The sequence below is a fragment of the Pinus tabuliformis genome, chromosome X (genome assembly GCF_031772625.1).
Source record: "Pinus tabuliformis cultivar Carrire ecotype Pingquan chromosome X, CPIR1, whole genome shotgun sequence".
In the NCBI taxonomy this organism is placed as follows: domain Eukaryota; kingdom Viridiplantae; phylum Streptophyta; class Pinopsida; order Pinales; family Pinaceae; genus Pinus; species Pinus tabuliformis.
This window is the reverse complement of record NC_142308.1, coordinates 402,754,675-402,778,685: the sequence shown is the minus strand read 5'-3', so window position 1 is coordinate 402,778,685 and position 24,011 is coordinate 402,754,675. Positions and strand designations below refer to the sequence as shown.

At 38.2% G+C, this 24,011-nt stretch overlaps 1 protein-coding gene across 1 annotated transcript; it reads left to right on the top strand.

Moving 5' to 3' along the window:
* The first annotated feature begins 8,147 nt into the window (after nucleotides 1-8,147).
* Nucleotides 8,148-8,588, top strand: LOC149140219 (uncharacterized). Its single transcript, XM_089450929.1, has one exon. It carries the CDS (start codon nucleotides 8,148-8,150, stop codon nucleotides 8,586-8,588), a length of 441 nt encoding a protein of 146 aa, XP_089307055.1.
* Nucleotides 8,589-24,011: the final 15,423 nt, after the last annotated feature.

Here is a 24,011-nt window from a genome sequence, read left to right as displayed (position 1 = left end):
GTAAATCTCTATTATATTATAAATATAATTTTAAAATATATATATATAAATAAAAGGAAAACATGAAACAACTACACTTAATAATATCATTAAAGATTAACGCAAAGCCTTATAAAAGCGGAGTTAATATAATCCCTACTCTATGGAGTTTATTATGGTAAGTTTTAAATTGTTTCGATGCCACCTATTATGGTAAGTTTTAAATTGTTTCGATGCCACCTTGTCCAAGCTTGTCCAAGCTATTTTAAGGCTGTTTCAAATAATTTCTTAATAGGTAAGCAAGGAATTAACAGTTGGGAATTTTGGAACATTATTAGCATGGTAGATAAAGCTGGTCCCTCTCTTTGAAAAGAAGCGTGATTTCCCATTTTCGCTTCAGCGAACAAAGAAAATTCCAATATGAATAAGTTCCAATAAGTGGTATATGTCACATGGTGAACACATACGGATTCTTGATAGCTATCAATACCATGCACAATATGTGGACCCCTTCGTTGCTTCGGTTATAATAGACAAAGTGACGAAGTGTCTAGAGGCATAGCACAATAATGAGAAACAAATAATGTGAAGACAAAAGCAATGCAAAGACATCCATGAAGGAGAAATGTAGTTTTGGAATAGAATAAGGAGTTTGGGGAATAGGTGGGTAAAGAATAATACATTATTAATATGTTGAAGAAAAGGTAAAGAGTTGTTTGGTTACAAAATAAGGTGTATCAATGAAGGAGAAATGTAGAGAAATGTAGTTTTGGAATAGAATAAGGAGTTTGGGGAATAGGTGGGTAAAGAATAATACATTATTAACATGTTGAAGAAAATGTAAAAAGTTGTTTGGTTACAAAATAAGGTGTTGAAGAAATTAATGAAGAAATGTAAAAAGTTGTTTGGTTCTAAAATAAGGCGTTTAAGAAATTAACAAGTATATTAAAAATAGCAATAAAATAATTCATTGAAGATGAAGTGAAAAACAACATAATGGTGTACATTAAGGAGAAAGGCGATGAATTGAAAAACAACATAATGGTGTACATTAAGGGAAAAGGTGATGAATTGAAAAACAACATAATAGTGTACATTAGCAAGTATATCAAAAATAGCAATAAAATACTAATGGTGTACATTAAGGAGAAAGGTGATGAATTGAAAACAGCATAATGGTGTACATTAAGGGGAAAGGTGATGAATTGAAAAACAACATAATAGCATACATTAACAAATATATCAAAAATAGCAATAAAATATTGTTGAAGAAATTGATGAATTGAAAAATAGCATAATGGTGTACATTAAGGAGAGAGGTGGTGAATTGAAAAACAACATAATGGTGTACATTAAGGGGAAACTTTATGTCGATGCCTCCAAGGCCTACTAATATGAACCACTTATAAAAAATTATTACAAAGCCATAAGGACTCCAGTCAGCCTCTAAAAAGGGTCTGCAAAGGGTAAATTAAGTGAGCGAAATACATGGCAATTGCCTTGATTGAACCACGTCTCTTAATGTGTAGGATCAGTATTAGGAATGGCTGGGAAATGTTCCTATTTCATTGATGTTTTGACGGTACTGTAAGACTATAAGGATCTTTGAGTCGCTTGAGGTACTTCCGAATTTGCACAATATGTACCTTGTCACTGAATCAAATAACAAGCATTTTGTTAATGTGGTCTACCTTGGGTGGTTAATATGAGAGGTTATTCTCCTCCCCCTGTAGGTTGTACCCTTATTATTGTTTCACCATCAAAAGTTAGCCTTGTTAGATTAGATTCCGCATTCATATCACATCTTCTTTGACTAGAATTTTGTGTTGTGGTGAAACTGATGAATTGCAGGTACTCCTATCACGGGAAAAAGAAACCTCCTGTTAATATTATGGAGACAACCTTGACAACGAATGCCATTCCTCTATTGCTGAATGGTTGCACCGAGATTCAACCACTACTTCAGATAATCGATGTTGGTTTTGTTACCTCATTAAAAACAACATCCTCGCACTTCCACATTACTCTATCTGATGGAACACATCAACATAAGACTTTGCTACCATCCGCATATGGCCCACAAGTTGTATTTGGAGACATCCAAATTGGCTCAATAATTCTGCTTAAAAAAGCAGCTTGCACAGTGCTCCAAAACTCCTCGTAAGGCCCACCATTTGAAATCACCCTCTTTTACTTTTTCCCTTCTAAACACTTTTTGCATTAAAAGAAGGAAAATGGAATCTTCATTAATTCATTTCTCATTTGTTTACATAAGGTCCATCCGAGTGGTTGAGCTTGAAGTTGTGATGCGCTTAGCAGCATTGATGATGGACGCATCGACGCTACAACATGCACAGGCGGGTTCATCCCAATTTAGCTCTTCGTCAGCTGAAGATACCTTGCCCTCTGTAGTTACTCCACCAACTACGGCAACAACTACAACAATTCCATTCACGGCACTCAACCCTTACCGAAAATATTGGTCAATCCAAGGTAGGGCATCTGCAAAAACATCATTGAAGGCGTACAACAATGTGCGAGGCTCAGGAAAAGTTTTTGGATTTGACCTTATCAACCGTGATAAGGAAGAGATCCACCTTTCTGCATTTGCCGAACTGGCCGAATCTCTTTACAATCTAATTCAAGTTGGGCAACTATACATTGTTTCAAATGGCACAGTGAGAGAAGCAAATCCAAACTACAACCACCTCAAGAACAAATGGGAAATTTACTTGTTTGCTGCTTCCACTATCAATCCATGTCCCATAGATGATCCAACGTTTCCTTACCAGAGCTTTCACTTCAAGACTATTGCTGAAATAAAAAGTGCAACTCCAAATACGAATGTGGATGTCATTGGTGTTGTTACCTCCACTTCACCTGCATCAACAATTCGACGAAAAGATGGAAGTGAAACATTAAGGAAAACACTCATATTAAAGGACAAGTCAGGTTTTAGCATTGATGTAACATTATGGGGAGACCATTGTGACTATATAGGACAGAATCTTTCTGAATTCTACTCTTTCGACAACCCACCAATCCTTGCAATCAAAGGAGGTCGTGTATCTGAATTTAATGGCACCACAATAGGGACGATACCAACAAGCACTCTCACAATAAATCCACAAGTTGAAGAAACTCACCAACTACATGCATGGTTCCGTGAAACAGGCTATAGCTCTTCTTCTCCATCTTTGAGTAGAAACTATGGTGTTGCTTCGAAACGTGCCCTACCACGAAAGACGTTTCATGAAATTGCTGGCATGCAGCCCTCCGATAAAGCAATCTGGGTTTCAGTTCGAGCAACAATTACTGCTCTTCATATGGACGACTTCTACTTTCTAGCATGTCCATTAGATTTCAATGGAAAACAATGCATGAAGAAGGTTGTGGAGCATTCTAACAATCTTTGGCATTGTACAAAATGTAACGGTGACTTCCCAGAATGTGACTACCATTACAAACTTAAAATTGAGCTACATGACCACACCGAGAATCTACAGAACGTCACAGTTTTCAATGATGCAGGGAACGAGCTCATGGGCATCATGGCAAAAGACCTGTTCCTGCTTTCTATCGAACCAACTGATCTGCAGGAAATTTGTGGCCGAATTTCAGGGCACCGCTTCCAGCTAACACTTTCCATTAAAGCAGATTACTTCAACGGTGTTCAACGCTTGCAACCAATACTGATCAATTCAGAAGAAATTCAATATGCCTCTGCATGCAAGGAAGCACTCACTGACATTCAAGCAATGTCCACTTCAAAACGACCTATTGTTCGCCGCCTTTGAGCTGTTTCTTAGGGTTTCTTCTACCACGCCTGTTTGTACATAAACAAACATTTCCACACAACTAATTGTCTCATCTTGTTGTAAATTACACACCCATGTTATTATGATGCAACCTGTAGCTTTCACTGCAAATACTCTCTTCCAGTCATTCCAAAATATGTATGTTTGCCATTTACATTTTACATAATATAGATATCAACATTTGTAAAGAGTTACTACATATGTTTCTTGTTCGTTGTCTACATGCTATACATTGATCTCTTGCTTGCTAAGCTATTCATTTTATCGCTCAAACATGTCAAAAAAAAAAAAAATTGAAGAAGAAGGAACGAAATATTTTTAATCTTGTTTCTCTCCTCTCAATGATAGATGCCGAAATAACATATGATTTCATAGCATTCCTAATTGCATGTTTTTCCTTCTACCTAATCTACCTACCTTCACCGATGTTGAAATAAAAAAATATTAATTCTATGTTCAAAATATAATGTTTTAATTTCACAATGGATTTACACCCAGTAAAATGAGATACCAAACATGCACTACTTGTTTACGAAAACTAACAATTATTACTTGTACTTGTTTAGATATGCCAACAGACAATCAAATTGCGGCCAAAAATAAGCGGCGGCGTATTCTTTATGCACAACAAAAGGATCGAATAAATGCACGCCGTCGTCTACTTTATGAAAACCAAAACAACCCTACTACTTCCTCTACATCCCTTCCCACCTCAAATGATCTCCCATCTATACAAACCAACCCACCGCACATTCATCAAATCCAATATAACCCTCCCCTTAATGAAGAACACCGTCGCTTTCAAGAAAGGATTGACGGACTTTCTACCTTGCATGTTTGCACAATATGCAAGGAAGCATACCCAGGAATGAAAACAAAGCTTTTCCACGGTAGACTCTCTTGTTTTCGTTGTGCATCATCTAAATCTACCAATCGTTTTTTTGAACTAAACAACATGGACCGTGGAGAACAACCCTATGTCCTTCCCAATTAACACAAGTCGAAGAAATGCTCATTGCACGTGTCAACCCCATTCTACAAGTCACTCATTCCCGTGGTGGTCAATACAAATATGGTGGCCATACAATTAGCTTCCCTCAATACATCACCACTATCGCCAAATACTTACCCCGAATGTTGTCTGACTTAGACATCCTCATTATGAAAAGGCAAAATCCAACTGAAAAGGCTTACGAATTCTTCGTTTGCAAATCACGTGCCCTTGCAGCCCTTGAATACAAAATAAAACATGACCCTATCGTGATGTTCAATTCAATTCATCTGCAATTTCTGCGCTGCCAGATCACCCTACAGACATTTCTTCTCTTCTCCACAGTGTAACCACCTCCTCTTTTGAACCCCATCAAACCACTACTGATTCTACTTATAATCCTGATGTCATGCTACCTCCATTAGAAATCCAACCCTCTTCTTTCGTTCCAGTACTCCCAAATTCATGTACTGAGCGTGAACACATTTGTAACTATTTGCACTTGACCCATTCAAATTCAACAAGCTCTATCGATTGGCCCCCAATATCTTTAACTGCTATAAATGAATACAACACCATCGGCCTCTTTGCCATGGCATTCCCCACACTCTTCCCTACAGGCACTGCAATGATCATGCAACCAAGACTTACAAAAGTTGAAATGCATGAATATGCTTTACACTTGCTGCACTACCATGATAACCGCTTTGGCCAACACCCAAGATTCCGCTACTATCTTTATAACATTCTAATGCGCCACCGTAGCCAAGCAACAACTAGTGTTTTCGTGAAGAAGTACATTGAGAACAACTTGCCAACAACGGTTTCAGACCTACGCCAGTGTCTTCATGACTCTCCAGATTCAAGATTACCAGAGCAAATAATGCGGTTCGGTTCAGCTCTACGAGGAACACGGTCTTTCTGGAACAAACGACGATCTGAGCTGACTGACATGATCACGCAAATAGGAAGCCCAACATTCTTCTTCACTCTCAGCGCAGCTGATACTAAATGGCATGACTTGCACACGATCATGCCCACCAGTGTTCCTTCCAATTCAGTCAACCCCTTCCAATGGAAAATCCAAAACATAATAAAAAACCCACATCTAACAGCCCAATCTATGCATTGTAGATTTACAATTTTCCTTGAAGAAATCTTGCAAAAAGACCTCCATGCAACCTACTACTGGTGCAGGTATTATTTAATATCCATTTCCCTCTACATTAATTTTATACATTGCATATATACGTATTAACCAAATGTAACCTTCATATTATATTCAGATACGAATGGAAACATAGAGGATCCGCACACATTCATGGCTACAAAATGCACTAGACATGGACACACTTGATTGGGACAATGCATTAGAAGTTGCTAATGCACAGAAATTTTTCGACCACTACGTAACTGCTTGGAATCCACGTCAGGCAGAACACCGAAATATTCTGCTTCACCAGTCAACAATTCATAGCCCGTGTCTCCTTGACACAACAACAATATTCGCGTCCAATCAGTTTGAAGACTATACAGAGCTCGTCAACTGCGTTCAACGTCATACAAAGTGTCATGAATCTTCTTGTCTTCGTAAGAAAGACAATGTGCTTAGCTGCCGATATGGAGTATCGTGGGAATTGAAGTCCACTTCTTCGCTTTTCATTGATGATAAAGGTCATAAAACCTATGTCCCAGCTCGCAATGATGAAAGATTGAATATTCACAATGCCGATCTACTCTCTATTTGGAGAGCAAATGTTGATTGCCAACCAGTCCTTTCTCACCATGCTGTATTGAAATATATTTCAAAGTATGCAACAAAAGCAGAGACAAGATCTGAGAGCTACCGTCAAATGCTATCACGGCTATCACAAAGTGCCCTTCCAGAAGCACCTACTGGTGCTGTCATCCGAAAACTCCTTACAGAAACCATTGCAGATAGAGACATTGGTGCACAAGAAATATGCCATATGTTACAAAAGCTACCTCTCTCTCTTTGCAGTCGTACATTCCGTTCTTTGAATTTCAACAGGGTTGTTTTCAAACGTGTTTCACAAGATACTGAAAATCCTAGTTCGACACCAAACTTTATCGTTGCATATATGAACAGGTCTGCCTCACTAGAAACCCTGCCCCTCCTTGAAGCTGCTCGCTCGTGGTCATATTTTGCCCAGCGGAGAAAAAACCAATGGAAACACATATTCCCCCCAATGATTGTACATGTCTTGCCCCGTTACAATGTCATTCCTTCCTCTGCTTCCCCTTCTTATGCCACCTTCTGCTGGAGTGAATTACTCTTGTATTTCCCCTTCCGAACACTCCCTGATGATATTGGTTCAACTGATGCAGAAATTATTGCACACTGGGAACAAAAAAAGGGTACATATACACCATGGCATGTCCATCGAGAAACCGAGAACCCACAAAGCCCACCTACTGAAGATCAAACTACCCCACACACCCCCCCTGATTCCATGCAGATGAATGAATGGAAAATCCTCTCTCAACTACACCCAGGTTACAATATTGCAATTGATGACCTCGACATGATTGGCTACCACGACTTCGATGTCAACCACAATTGGTCACAAAATACTCTCCCTCCCCCTTTGCAAGAAACTGCCATAAACTTCATTGAATTCAACCGCTCAACCATTCAAAACCAACATCATTCTTTTTCCAACCTTCCCCATGATCATACATTATCCCCTACCTAAAACATGGCTTTTACCGCTGTTTTTTCGCACTTCAAAACCCCTTCGCCAAAACCCCCACGCAAAATCATCATACAAGGAACAACTGGCACAGGAAAATCCCATTTGATTAAATGTCTGCACCAAGTATTTGTGGAAAACTCACCAGCAAACAAAAAACCTTTATTGTTACTTGCATCAACTGGCGTTGCAGCTTTCAACATAAATGCCCTCACAATTCACTCTGCCCTTCGTATCCCTATCCAGACAATGCATCCTCTCGAAGGCCAACCGCTCCTACACCTGCAAGAGCAACTCCGTCATGTAGAATACATCCTCATTGATGAAATGAGCTTTATTGGTCCAAAAATGCTTTCTCGCATTGACGATCGTCTAAGAGAGGCATTCCCTCTTCATCGGAATGCACCATTTGGTAATCGCTCAATTATCCTTGTCAGAGATTTAGGCCAACTACCACCTGTAAAAGACATTCCTTTATACATTGGGAAATCACGGGGCACTGCACTTTGGCGCAGCTTCGACATATTCATAACACTTTCAACCGTTTTCCGTCAATAAGGAGCTAGCCCGTCCCAGGTTGCTTTCCAGCGAATACTTGCAAATCTTAGGAATGGAATATCTACACTTGAAGATTGGCAACACCTAATGTCAAGAACAAGTTCATCTCTTACACATGAAGAGAAATGCACATTCGAAGAATCCATGCACCTATTCGCAACAAACAACGCAGTTGTCTTGCATAATAAGAAAATGCTTAAAAAATTGAACATCCCAGTAGCGCTTTGCTCTGCGGAACAACAAAGGCAGAAAACTCCTGCTACAACAGAAGATGAGCATCTTCTTGCAAAGGTGCTCTTATGCAATGAACAAAAAGTTATGCTCACCAGCAACTTATGGGTACATGCAGGCCTCGTCAATGGCGCACTTGGGAAGGTCATCTCAATATTTTATTCAATTGGCTCAAAGCCCCCAGCATTACCATCCTTTGTGGTTGTTGACTTTAGACAATACAGAGGAACACCGTGGGACATTTCACACCCAACATATGTACCCATTTCTCCCATCACAAGGGGTACACGACGTTAGATACCACTTCAAATGGCATGGGCTTTAACAATACACAAGTCACAAGGAATGACATTAGACAAAGCAACAGTGGACATCGACACCAGAGAACGCCAAGGGCTAACATTCACTACAATTTCAAGAGTGCGGTCACTAGCAGACATACACATCAATCCAGCATTCCCGTTCTCACGCATTGCACAAATGCACAAGAATCCATATCTTAAGCGTAGACAGCAAGAGGAATCATTCCTTGCATCAAAATCTATTCAGGATAATACACTTTAGCCAATCGTACAACCTGTCTTCCAGAATTACCCACATGGTAAACACCACTCACTACATAACCAAGTTTCACATAGATTTGCTTGCTATTACATTTAGTTTCATATGATTTTATACTCGTTTGGAATCGTTTAATTTATTTTGAATATTCAAACAAAATCGTCAAACATATTCATTGTCACTTACAATGTTTCCTTTTTGGATGGCAACAGGTATGGATACATGCTACCTACGAAGGTTGTATGAGTGTTGCGAAGAAATTCAGCAACAGGAACTTACGTTACAAGATATGCAGACAAGGATCTTGCCACAACAATCATTGCCACTTTACCGTTTGCGCCCAGCCATTAAGTTGTTAAAGAAAATAAGGAAAATACTTAAGATAACAATTCACATCCATGAAAGGGATGCACACAGGCAAATGCGCCATCAATTGCAGGAACAACTCGCACAATATGGCACCACAATAAACACTAACTGGTGTTGCCGATGCCATGGCCCATCATGCATATATGATTAGCTGCTCATTCTCAATTACATCTCTATATGATAGAATGCTTTTATTGTACATATGTTTAGAGGCCAATGAATACTTTCATTGTATATATGTTTAGTTATAACTTACCAAACACATCTCTATGTGTAGAGTGACTTTTCTCTGTCGACTTTAGGGTTTTTAGATTATTATGGATGTTAAGCATTTTAGCTCTGGCTGGAACCAAACTCTGTTGTTTTGTTCTCGTTTTTGTTAAGATCCATTTATGCAATTCATGGAATTACAGTGTTTAAATTTCTCTTCATAATTTACAGTGGTTATATTCTCCACTGAGTTTTGTATGGCTATGAATGTAATTAGTAAATAGGTTGGGCGTTATCCTTTTCCTGTATTGTTGGTTTAATAGGTTACTTGTAGTATACATATATGCATTTTGGTATTTTATGGCTAAACACTTGGTTTGAAATAGTTCTGCAATCAAATCTTCCATGTTGGGCATGTAAATAATTCCATTTTTGAAATCACAAAGGATGATCCAGTTTTATGTTGCCTTCCCATGTCATGACTGGCTGCTTCATCATCCCCGAGAATTTTTAACAGATGGCAATGCATCTCAATGTGCTCTGGAAATCTTGTTTGTGCAACGAATATGCATACAATTTTTAGACTAGATCAAGAGCCTCCTACATACCAATACCCCACTTTTACGTTGTATCATTTTAGTTTACACACGCATTAATCATAATAACTATGGTGTACCTTGTGTCAAACTCTTAAACTTCTTTCCAGAAGTGGAGCCCAAAAAAACTCCACAGAAGCATCATAATCCTTTTAAGAGAAAGAAGATTGTAAGACTTCATTACTCACCATGTAATCAAATGCACAACTATCCATGGAAACTACATTTATCAGCTTACCAGGGCCTTGAATATTGAAGCTTGTTGACAAACAGTTTTCTTATTGCTAAGAAACACTGCTTGAAGCATGCAGACCATGGATTCCCATTGGTTTTGACTTATTGAGTCTCCAACAAACATTAATCGCTTTCCTCTTAACCGCTCTAGTAGATTTTTGGCATTGAAAGTGAAACACCACATACATAAAAGTCCAAATCCTTTTATTCTCATATACAATATCACCCTGTTTTTTATCCATTTATTTTCATATGTTCCACCAAGTTTCTGGGACGTCAGGACATGGGAATATGTCTGGGGGACATGTGGCGATTCCCTCAAAATTTAGGAAACTCACGGGTGGTATCGGAGTGCCTGAAATAGGGTTCTCATCCCAGATACTAAATATATGAAAAATTAAATTATTCAATTGATAAAATATAAAAACAACAGAGCACCATTGTATTAAGTTATCAATCACCATGGCAAAGCCATTGACAACATCCTTTATGAGAAGTCTTTTGGAGTGTCTGGTAGAGTTATTTATCAGAAGCCTTTTCTTTTCGTGAGTGAAAATGTTTTAACTTCTATATATTGTCCTAGACAAAGTAGATGTTTAGTATGAATGCGTAGTCATTATTTGGACCTGTGAACTTTATTTTATTTTAAGTATTCAACTGGTTAGTATGAATGCGTAGTCATTCTTTGGATGGGTGAACTTTATTTTATTGGAAGTATTCATATTCCTTTTATAAGTTATTAGACCATAGTATGTGTTGGGCTGCGTTTTTATTTTTAGATATTATAGTTTGTGTCTAATGGATGCACTTAAACACTATGTTGTTGGAAGTTCTATTTTGGTATAAGGACATTCACGACATATTAATTCATTCAAAATTCCATTACAGGATTAACTATTTTAGTATTTATATGCCAAAGAGAACTCAGGTAGAAGGGCAGTAGGAACTGTAGTCAGCATACGGACAAAGAAAACAATCATATGTCATTCAGGACATATTCATTCATCCAAAATTCCATTGCAGGATCAACTATTTGTGTGTCACAGAGAACTCAGTTTAGAGGGGAGTAGGAACTTTAGTCATTGTAAGAATTAAAATGATTATATTGCATCTACTACAACTAGGATGATTGGGGTTGAGGTTGGGGCTTCATTTACCATTCTTACTCATTAGGTCTAAGCAACTATTATCAAGGTCTCTATCAGATTGCTTTCAAAAGTGCATCTTTGAAAGAGAATCTTGGATCTGTCAAGGGAGGAGGTACAAAGCTAGATGGACCAATGCTAAGGGGATTCAAGGGTCCATACACAAGGGCACCCATTGGGTCCATATTTATCTTAGAGGTATGTAGAGATGGGTTCCTAATAGCAGTGATTAATGTAGAGGTTACAAAGCTTGATGACACAAAAGAACCAAACAACATCTTTCAATGGGCACAGGGAGGGGATCAGAATCTCCACTGGGGATGGACAGAGCACTTTGTGGCAAGGCTAAGGAGGTGGCCATTGAGGCCATAACAGAGATGGAAACGCAACTAGAGTAAAAGTCTAACCACCTCTCACGGAGCTCCAACTCCACATTTCAATTTTAATTTATTCACAAAAATTTGTATGTACTTAGTAACAAGCTAAATATTTTTATTTGAATAATTATCTACAATGCAGAAATCTCTCCTTTCATTAACTAAAAGGATTGAACACCTATACTATATTCATCTAAAATGTTTTGAAGTCATTAACATCTTCCCTAAATTACACAAATAAACTGATAAGATTTAGAATCATGCATCCTTAGCAAGACAGTTGAAGATAATGTGCACTGATGAATTCCAAAACCTAAGCATATGTGTTCAGTCATCTCATGAAGCAAACGTCATGTCACATACCATGGCAGGCATGACGAATAATTAGGATGGCCATAAAATTAAAAATATTGTTGAGTAATGTTCAAAGGCTTTTATTAATTTCCCCGTCGTGACCAGACAGAAAATGTATGTTCCATGACACATCCTCCAACTCCACCTCTCCCCCGAAAAATATAAAGTTTCAATAACATCAACTTGGTGAGTATGAGGCAGTCAAGAAGACTCTGATATATAGAATACAAAGGTTTGGGTCACAAAGAAAGCATATGCCCATTGACAAGTAATAATCTGTTAAACAAATATAAAGCATTACATTATAAAGTATTACATATAAAATTTAGATACCAGTACACAACACTGCACTTGCCAGTTTAGAGCTCTAACTAGCTTTAATTTGTAACCTGCTACTGCCATGAGTCCCTTATTAGGTCACTATTAGGTCATTCAGGTAAATGGTTGGGGGGATTTGACAAAGCAAATATATGAATCTCAATCGCCGTTCTAAATGAGTAGTGAGACTTACTTTAATCTCTGAAAAAACCTTTGTTGTGAACAGGAAGAAAATCCATGTTTAATGCCCCTGAATTACATTAAATTTAAAACACCATCCACTATGAAAGACACACTTGCTAATTTTTAGCTCTAACTATTGCAGAGCAATACTGAAGAGCGCAGATGCTCGGGTATCATCACATAGTTACACGTTGCAGTCACTAGGGCAATACCAAATTTTAAACTATAATCAAAACTCCAACCAAAGAAAGTAATTGACAAATTACAAAACCCAATCCTGCTTTCTTGCATAATCAATACTGAAATTTATAAATAGAAAATCCCGAGGATAACGTGCACATCCAATTACCAAATTTTGCATGATCCTCTGCATATTAATCTCCTTCCATTAATGAGCCAAAGGAGTAATCCAAATTGGCAATGCAATATCACCCTGTTTTTTTTGCATTTCATTTCCTTTTAGCATAAATGCAATGCAAAAGGGAACATACTTCTAGGTAGGTTAATTTGTTTGCATTTTTATTTGCAGGGTTTAATTTGATTTCTGAAATATTTTGGAATAAAAATGATTGAGGTAAAAAACTGATATTTTTTATTTTGGAATGGGGATTGCCAAGAGTTTCGCTGCTACATCTCAGTTCTAACGGCTTTGAAGGAAGCATTTCTAAAGATATTGGCAATACTAGAAATTTATCTAACCTACAAATTGACTGTAACAGATTTTCAGGTAAGTTTCCATCTGAGATTGCCAAGGTAGGGCTTTTATCTGTTTTCAATGCTAGCAATAATAAATTTTCAGGAAGATAGAAATAGATTAGATAACGCGTGGTTATTTTAAAATATTAAATTACAATGTGGAAAAGCATATTACAATTACTTAATGTTTTAGTTGTAGTGTCAACCAGCAATGTAAGTGGTTTGTTTTAATATTTGCAAATCACAAATTTCTCCGCTTTTCATTTATCATGTAAAACGGTGTAATTTATTTTTTATTTAAAAAAATAAAGTGTGTTGCCAATAATCTATTGAGTTTTTAGTATGAACGTGTTTTAAACTTAATATATTGATATGAATGATTTGGTTTTGGTTTTGTTGTTTTAGTATCAAATGTGTTGGTACAAGATGGTCATCGTGGTTATTGCCTTGGTCACTAGCGAGCTTTGTATATGCTTGACTATCTGTAAAGGTTTCTTCCTTTTAATAATCATATCAGCCTCTCTTTGTACCTTTTGAGACAATTGCTAATTTACTCTATATTAATATTTTGAAAATTTCATATCACAATTATATATCATTTTAATTTAAAAACTAAAAACTTTAAATTAAATATAAACTTTTAACATTAATCTGAACCATTTTATACCAAACATACCCCACTTATCCTTCTTTAATTATGCTTTAATCCCCACAATATCTAAAGATTTAAAAGAAAAATCTTTAAGCAAATCTCAAAATTTACCACTTTAACTGAAAACACCCTAATTGAAAAATAAAATCATTAACCGAATCTCAAACTTTTGCACTTTAACCGATTGAAATATATAATCTTTAACAAAAATCTCAGAACTTTTGAAAATGAAAGGAAACCTCCTTGAAAAGTGAAAATTTCAAATAATGCGAGTTAGGTGTTGGGTTGCTTGTTTGACATGTTGAAAACAACCAGTCAACCATATCAAAATGACCGTGGGCTCAGCTACTAGTCAAAGCTACTATTCTCTTGAGTAACGAATATTCTTTTCCATATTCAATAACTATGGACTTGTCTCATATTTTATACTTCATTTTTTTTTTCTTTTCACCTAGGTGGAAAAACCTATCAACTCAGGTGTCAAAACCAACAGTGAGGACAGCCATCTCTGGCTGCTATCCGCGAATGTCGGTTTGACTCATCATAGTTAGATAGGAAAACCACGCCACCTGAAATAACCCGCTGGTGGTCCGTAAGGGAGCAGGCTCATCACTCCTGCCAGATGCCTCTGGGTCTTGGGCCGTTAAAATAAATATAGCGTTTTCTTTAAATTTAAGTTTTATTTATTTTAATAAAAATATCCTTTTGATAATTAATATTTATTAATTTTTAGGTAAATGTCCTTTTTGATAATTAAGTTATCAATTGTTCGTTAATTTTTATTTTTTATTTTTTATTATTTATAATTAAGTTCGGAGATATTTGGTTACCTTGAAAAATTATCCCTTAATATTCAGTTGCTTTTGCAAATCTATTTCACTTTTAAAATCATCAATATTATTATTTTTAATTAAATTTTTATTTTTATTAATTTTAATGGTTTTTTAAGAGATTTATTAATTTTATATTATAAAAATTGGATATATGTTTAACGAGAATGTGATTCAACTATTTAGACATGTGTTTTAATGATAATGATTTAATCTCCACTAACTTTGAAGTTCAAATTTTATGGGGAAAAGTTAAGGACAAGAGTTACTTTTGGGAAAATTAAATTATCTCAAAACACATTCAAGCTCATCTAAACTTTACACAATCCTAGTAATAACATCCTATTGTGAATAAACCATTCTTCCATTAATAAATGAGCTTATTAGATGATAAAAATCAACCATTGTTTAATTTTTTTTACTTAAACTATACAATATTTTAGTTAGGGAACTTATTATTTTAATATTTCTAGTTAATTTTCTAAAAAAAAATTAAGGTTATTTTGGTGAGTGTTAGGATTTTACCGTTGTATCTCTACTATAAGCTTTAGATCTCTCGATCTAGCTCTCCATTTGTGTCTTGATGATGAACCTCAGTAGGGGTTCAAAACTTCTATAAGCATATACTGAAGAGGCTAGAGGAGTCAGATATTGAAGAGCACAGAGGTGCAGAGTTTTCAGTCGACAGAGGCTAGAGGAGTCAGATACTGAAGAGCACAGAGGTGCAGACTTTTCAGTCGACAGAGGCTAGAGGAGTCAGATATTGAAGAGCACAGAGGTGCAGAGCTTTCAATCAACAGAGGCAATAACATTCAGATACTTTGATGATAGATGCATCATATTGATTCAGGTTGGATATTTTTTGTTTCTGGAGTTGTTGCAGCAACAACACTTGAGAGAAGTGTTGCATGTAGAACATTCCAAAAGTTCACGGTCGGGTTCGAGTTGAATGCCTTTCTTGTTGAGAGGGAGTGTTGAAAATAGCAACAATAAATGCTATAAATAGCATTTCAGGATATACTCCAACTCTGTTAGAAATAGTAGAAAATAGAAATGCTAAAAATAGCATTTCAAGATATATTCCAATTTTAATTTGTCCTTTAGTTAAAATTGAGAATTAAAATTCGAATTTAGTCTCACTAGCTGTTTGAAAAATAATTAATTAATTCATCTTGAGTTAATTAGTTGGAGAAATTCAAACATGAAGTCTTTGCGAAGACATGCAACAGTTATCCCTTTGATTGAGGAAGTTATCCCTTAATTAAGGAGATAAGGGTGAGTTGTATTTGAGTTGTAATTAGTTAGCTCAGTTAACTGAGTTAAGTCCAGTTAAATTAGTTCCAAACAGTTGGAGGAACTAATTATGAGTTCAGTTAGTTAATGCATGCATCCATGCAACTAGTGTTCTCCAGATAACTGAATATTCTCTCATAAATAGCTCATGCATGTTAGTTCAGTGAAAGACCCAGTTGAGATTAAAGACAGGGACATTGTACTATCAGTTGGAGGAATTTTCCTATAAAGGAAACTCATCCATGCACAAGGAATTAACTCCTTCAGGATTGTGCAGTTATTTCAGAGGTCAAAGCAGTGTGTGAGGTGAGAATCACACAGGTGGCAACTAGAGGACCTAGGAGAAACTACGTAAGGAAATAGGAGGCTTGGAGGACTGAAGGAAGGCACATGTGTTGTCTATTTTGTCTATGAGCAGTAGTGAGGGATTGTACTGAGAGCTGGATAGCTTGAGAGCTAAAGCTTTGTGTAATCCTGAGATATTTCCACTTGTATGATAATACAAATAACAGGGTTTTTTTAGCCGAGGCTTTCCCCAAAGTATTCTTTTGTGTTTCATGTGCATGATTTCTTCTTCTTCTGTTATATGTGTTCCGATTGATCTTGCTCAAATTGATTAAGCTTCCGCAAGTTTGATTGTAGAAGTAGATTAAGTATTTTGCTTTAGTACATTGCATAATCAGTTTAATCTACAGTGAGAATTTCTACAGTAATGCCATTGGATCCACTGGTCTTCCACATACTCAATGGGATAAAATTGTGACGTAATGAGGGTTTTGAAATCCTCCCACTTAGTCACTGGAGGTTCTCCCTCCAACCTTAGGTTTTTCATGTGGCTCTCCCACCAAGTCAGTGCATGGCCCTCCAATTTCAGCTATGCGAATGAGATCTTTTTCCCTTCCTCGATTTGATGGACACTGAAATAAACTTCCAGTTGCTGCAACAAGTGGTTGAGCTTCAGAGCATCGATCTTGCCGTGGTATGACTTGATATCGAGTTTTGCTTCCACTTTAAACAGGGATTGGTTTACGACACTTGAATTGGGTTGATCCTTTTCAGGTTCTTTCTTTGGCTGGTGCTCTGCGTCTTCCCGATCTCTCGATCCCCCTTCTGATTTGTCCTCTGCATTCGAACCCCCTTCTTCTCCAAATATCCCTAGCTTATTGCTTAGGGACACCATGAGGAGGTTTACATTGCGGTTTATATCCGCAACTTGTTCTTTGAGCCACGAAAAAACTCACCTCTGCAGGATCACGAGGTTCGTTTACAGATTCGTCGCCCATGATTAGGGTTTTACAATTTTCGGCCTCACCGATCTAGATCCCTACAATCTCCACAAAATACCCAAAGAAACTTGCTCTGATACCAAATGATCCGTAAACTGCCATGGATATTCCACTGGACAGTTCATCACAACAGATCTGATAATATTATATTAAAAATATGAGATTCTACACTATTACAGTTTTATTTAATTTCTAGATCTGTAAAATTAATTGTAATTAGTGCATGCATGTAAAATTAAATCAAGCAAAAACGTAGAGAACGACAAAATGAGCTCGCACACACATAAGGCACAAGATATGCTCTCTGGGAAACACTTTTGGGTGAAAACCCAACTAGAAGGTGAGGTCGCTTCGCTCTCTTTCTCTATCTGGAAATATGGTTGTAGATACAAAGAAGTAATGTCTGTGGCCCGTGGGCTGCTACATTGCACAAATCCTCTCTGTATGATCTACCTCCTATCTCTCCTATCTATATTTGCTCTGGAACAAAATTCTCTCGAAAGAATGGAATGCCTCTTCCTCCTAGTGGTCTGGTTATAACACAGCCTGATAGCCTACTAGTGGTTAAGTTTGACTACATCAACTCTTAACTAGAGTTACAAAATATAATCTTCTAGAGTCTTTTACATAACAAACACGTGGCTAGCCCCTTTTCCATGAATAACGGGGGCTGGCGCGACATCCTCCCGAACTATAGGTGTGAAAACAGGAAGGTCAACTTTTAAGTGGCATAACTTTTGCACACGGACTCCGATTGACGTGATTCTTGCACTGTTGGAAAGCTTTCTGTATGTAGAATATGTAGAAATTCTCACTGTAGATTAAATTGATTATGAAATGTACTAAATCAAAATACTTAATCTACTTCTACTATCAAACTTGCCGAAGCTTAATTGATTTTGAGCAAGATCAAACAAAACACATATAACAGAGAAGAAGATTCATCACACATGAAACACGGAAAAATACTCTGGGGAAAGCCTCAACTAAAAAACTCGCTATCTATATTATCATACAAGTGGAAATATCTTAGGATTACACAAAGCTTTAGCTCTCAAGCTATCCATCTCTCAGTACAATCCCTCACTTCTGCTCATAGACAGAATAGACAACACATATGCGTTCCTTCAGTCCTCCAAGCCTCATGTTTCCTTGCGTAGTTTCTCCTGGGTCCTCCAGCTGCCACCTGTGTGATTCTCACCTCACACATTGCACTGACCTTTGTAGTAGCTGCGCAATCCTCAAGGAATGAATTCCTTTTGCATGAAAGAGATATTCTCATAGGAATATTCTAGCAATTGATAGTACACTATCCCTGCCTTTAATCTGAACTGGGTCTTTGTCTGAACTGACATGCATGAGTTATTTATGAGAGAATATTCAGTTATCTCGAGAACACTAGTTGCATGCATGCATGCATTAACTGACTGAACTCACAATTAGTTCCACAAACTGTTTGGAACTAATTTAACTAGGCTTAACTCAGTTAACTGAGCTAACTAATTACAACTCAAATACAACTCATCCTTGTCTCCTTAATTAAGGGATAACTTCCTCAATCAAAGGGATAATTGTTGCATGTCTTCACAAAGACTTCATGTTTGAATTTCACCAACTAATTAACTCAAGATGAATTAATTATTTATTTTTCAAACAGCTGGTGAGACTAAATTCGAATTTTAATTCTCAATTTTAATTCAAGGACAAATTAAATTGGAATATATCTTGAAACTCTATTTTTAGCATTTCTTGTTGCTATTTTCAACACTCCTTCTCAACAAGAAAGGGATTATATGTCACCCTGATCCTGTCTCTATGGAACTCGAATTTACACTTTGACAATGCCTTAGTCAAAATGTCAACATCTTGCTCCTTGGTCGAAATATACTGCAACAACATGATCCTCCTCGCCACACAGTCTCTGAGATGATGATACTGAATTTCGATATGCTTGGACCTGTCATGAAATACTAGATTCTTAGAGAGTTTGATACAACTCTGATTATCACAATAGATCACAGTTGGATCCATCCTCTGATCAAACAAACCAACTATAATTTTCCGCATCTAAATGGCCTCACATGCTGCCTGACTTGCAGCCATGTATTTAGCCTCTATTGAGCTAAGTGCAATTGACCTCTGTTTCCTACTGTACCAAGAAACTATAGCTGAAACAAGGTTGAAAATTCCTCCTGATGTGCTCTTCCGATCTGATGGACTCCCTACCCAATTTACATCTGTGAAGCCCTATAGCTTCACTCCCTTTGACCATTTTTACCACAATCCATATTGAGATGTGCCTCTGAGGTATCTCAAAACATGCTTCACTACCTTCCAAAACAGCTTGGTAGGCTAAACCATAGCTTGACTCAGTTGGTTCACCGCAAAGCACAAATCTGGTCTTGTGTTCACTAAATACATCAATGAACCCACAAGTTTCCGATACACAATAGCTTTTACTACTTCTCCTGAAGTAGCATCCTCCTTCCTCCAGTTACCTGCTAGAGGTGTCTGCATGGGATTTCACTTCTCCATGTGGAATCTCCTGAGTATCTCATTGGCATACTTGCCTTGAGACACAAACACTTCCCCATCCTTCTGCCACACTTCCATGCCTAGAATGTAGTGCATGAGACCCATGTCTTTCATCTCGAACTCTCTTGCAAGGTCCTCCTTGCAAGACATGATCAACTGATCATCACCTGTCAATATTAGATCATCAACATAAAGAACAATGATCAACTGCTTACCTTACACCATGATGTGGTATAAGTTCACATCCGTTTCACTCTTTGTGGAGCCCAACCCGGTGAAGTAGTTGTCGATCCTGGTGTACCAAGCATGAGGTGCTTGCTTTAGCCCTTACAAAGCTCTCTTATGTCGGCACACATGTGACTCACGATCGAAGGTCTCAAATCCTTCCAGCTGCTCTATGTACACCTCTTCCTCAATCTTGCCATTGAGGAATGCAGTCTTCACATCCATTTGATGGACCTTCCAACCCATCTGTGCTGATAGTGCCAACATCGATATGATAGATGAGTACTTTGCTACAGGAGCAAAAGTCTCATCATAGTCGATCCCCTCGACCTGTGAGAAACCACGGGCAACAAACCTTGCCTTATGTTTCTCCACACTACCATCAGCAACATGCTTTACCTTGTAAAGCCAACGAGAACTCACAACTGACTTGTTCTCCGCTCTTGGAACCACATCCCAAACACTGTTCCAAACTATGGAGTCATACTCCTCCACCATAACATCAACCCAAACTGGCTGCTACACTGCTTCCTCAAAGGAAGATGGTTCGGTCTCTACACATTCCCCAACAAAGGCCATGTATCCAGTGTACCTATCAGGTGACCTCCTCCGTCTGTGCTGAGAAGATGGTTCTCCCACATTCTCTCTTGCATCCATCAACAATTTGTCAGCCTCCCTTGTGCGTTTTCGCCCATCTCTGGAAGACTCTGCATGAGTGGATGTCTCCACTCCTAGAACCTCTACATTTAGCTGCTCCTCATCAGTCTGAGGCTCCTCCTCCTTAGGAACCAAAAGTTCCTCCTTTGCCTGCAACTTGAGCTCCCTCTCAAGGGAAACTCGCATGGCCTTCAGCTCATCGAACTTAAGATCTCTACGAACCACTGCCCTTTGACTGGTAAGCAAATACACCCGATAGTTGTGGGGAGTATCAGTGTACCCCACAAGTATCCCAACTCCGTTGTCGACTCTAGCTTCTTCCGAGCATCCTTGGTCACATGGCAATAAACCGATGAGCCAAAGATCCTGAAGTGACCCACATCTGGTTTCTTCCCGGAGAAGGCTTCCTTTGGTGTCTTCATCCCAAGTATGCAATGCGAGCTTCTATTCTACAAGTAAATCGTTGTGTTGCATGCCTCATCCCACAAATGAAGTGGTAGGCCTTGGTCATGCAACATCGCCCGAGCTACTCCCACAATCGTTTTGTTCTTCCTCTCAGCCACCCCATTCTGCTGTGGGTTATGAGGTGTCATCAACTCTCGTTTAATTCCTTCTGCTGCACATAAGTCCTTAAACTCTTGAGAGACATACTCTCCACCATTCTCGCTTTGCAAGGTCCTGATCTTCTTTCTTGATTCTTTCTCAACCAAGGATTTGAACTCACAAAACCTTGAGAAGGTTTGATCCTTCTTCTACATGAAATAGATCCAGCATCTTCGAGAAAAATCATCAATGAAAATCACATAATACCTTTGTTTAGCGGTGGAGGCTATCGAGAATGATCGACACACATCTGTATGAACTCGCTCCAAGATTGCTTCAGCTCGACTCTCTCGATCCTGAAAGGAAGATTTTGCATACTTACCCAAGGTACAACCTTTGCATGTGTCCACTTACTCAAGTTTACCTTTGGGAAGTCCGGTAGAAACCTGTTGCATTATCTTCAAGGCCCCATGATGTAAGTGGCCCAACCTTCTATGCCATAACTCGCCAGTATCTTGGCTTTGCACCAATTCTGCTTTGGAACTCAATGCAGCACCATCATCTACCTCCAGCTTGTAGAGATTATTCACTCGAATCCCAATCCTCTTGGTCTGACCCATGGCTATGTGTCTCAGGAACGCCTTTCCTTTACTGAAGACTACATCATAGCCTTTGTCTTCCAACATTGCGATCGATACCAAGTTTTTCTTCAGTCCAGGCACATACTTTACATCAGCCAGGGTGAGAGGAGCTCCATGCTCCCTCTGAAACACAACCGTACCTTCCCCTGAAACATGGTACTTTCCATCATCGCCCATCTCTATGCGCATCTAGAGGTCTTTCTCCTTAAAGGTACTAAATAAACTCTTATCATCAGTCATGTGGAATGAGGCTCCACTGTCTAGGTACCAAACACAACCCACCATCGATGAAACCATGCATGCGATGAGGGTAAAATCCAATTCAAACTGTGAGGCCAGTGCCTCACCATCTGATCCTTTCGAGGATCCCTTCTTGGATTTCTTCAATGGATAATTAGTTGCATAATGGCCCACCTCATGACAATTAAAGCATCTCACTTTAGATTTTTCAATCTTCTTCCCACCATGGGAAGAACTCGATTTGGAATGGGAAGCCTTCCCTTTCCCTTTCTGCGCCTTACTTGCTAAGGCTAGATTTTCTTCATCATCATGCTTAGATGAAGAACCATCTCTGGTGCTTCTTCTGATCTCCTCCTGCATCAGATTTGACCACAGTCGTTCCCAATCTAGAAGTTTCTCTCTTCCATTCATTGAGTCCTGGTAACTATGCCAGCTCTTAGGAAGACCGAGGAGATCAAGAATCACCATATCATCATCAACGATCGTGATTCCTACACTTCCAAGCTCATCTCTGTAGGTGGTGAGCTTGTTCATATATGTAGAGATCGTGTCACCCTTTTCACACTTGATTTTTCGAAGCTTGTCCTTCAGCGCCAGCTTCCTCTGGTCGTTGTTGTTCTGATATAGATCCTTCAATGTCTTCCACATTGAAAACGGAGTCTCCTTCCCATGGAGACTCGAGACAATATGGTCTCGAACTCCCTTTAGAAGAATCCTCCTCGCTCTCGTCACACATTTCTTTCATTCCGCCAATTCTTGGGCGTTGTTGCTGGATTGGGGACTTCTTGATCAATGAAGTCCTTCAAACCATTGTCCTCTAACACCGCTTCCATACAATCCTTCCATGCTATGTAATTCGAGCTGCCATCTAGGGCATACTTGAGTCTCAAGCCATTGATCGCCATTGGTGAACTTTGAGATGTAATAAGAAATCGATTTTGTACCTACAATCAAGAACTTCAAACTTCGAACTTTTCCCTTCTCAATATGTTGTTCACAACTCTGATCACCTTTGCTCTAATACCATGTAGAAATTCTCACTGTAGATTAAACTGATTATGCAATGTACTAAAGCAAAATACTTAATCTACTTCTACTATTAAACTTGCTGAAGCTTAATCAATTTTGATCAAGATCAAACAGAACACATATAACAGAGAAGAAGATTCAATCACACATGAAACACAGAAGAATACTCTGGGGAAAGACTCAGCTAAAAATCTCGCTATGTATTATCATACAAGTGGAAATGTCTCAGGATTACATAAAGCTTTAGCTCTCAAGATATCCAGCTCTCAGTACAATCCCTCACTGTTGCTCATAGACAGAATAGACAACACATATTCCTTTCTTTAGTCCTCCAAACCTCCTATTTCCTTGCGCAGTTTCTCCTTGGTCCTCCCGCTGCCACCTGTGTGATTCTCACCTCACACACTGCACTGACCTCTATAGTAACTGCGCAATCCTCAAGGAATGAATTCCTTCTGCATGCAAGAGATATTCTCATAGGAATATTCTAGAAACTAATAATACACTGTCCCTGCCTTTAATCTCAACTAGGTCTTTGTCTGAACTGACATGCATGAGTTATTTATGAGAGAATATTCAGTTATCTCAAGAACACTAGTTGCATGCATGCATGCATTAACTGACTGAACTCACAATTAGTTCCAAAAACTGTTTGGAACTAATTTAACTGGACTTAACTCAGTTAACTGAGCTAACTAATTACAACTCAAATACAACTCATCCTTATCTCCTTAATTAAGGGATAA

What these genes read in the sequence shown, in the direction of transcription:
- LOC149140219 (XM_089450929.1), top strand. Translation starts at nt 8,148, where the DNA reads ATGTCAAGAACAAGTTCATCTCTTACACATGAAGAGAAATGCACATTC.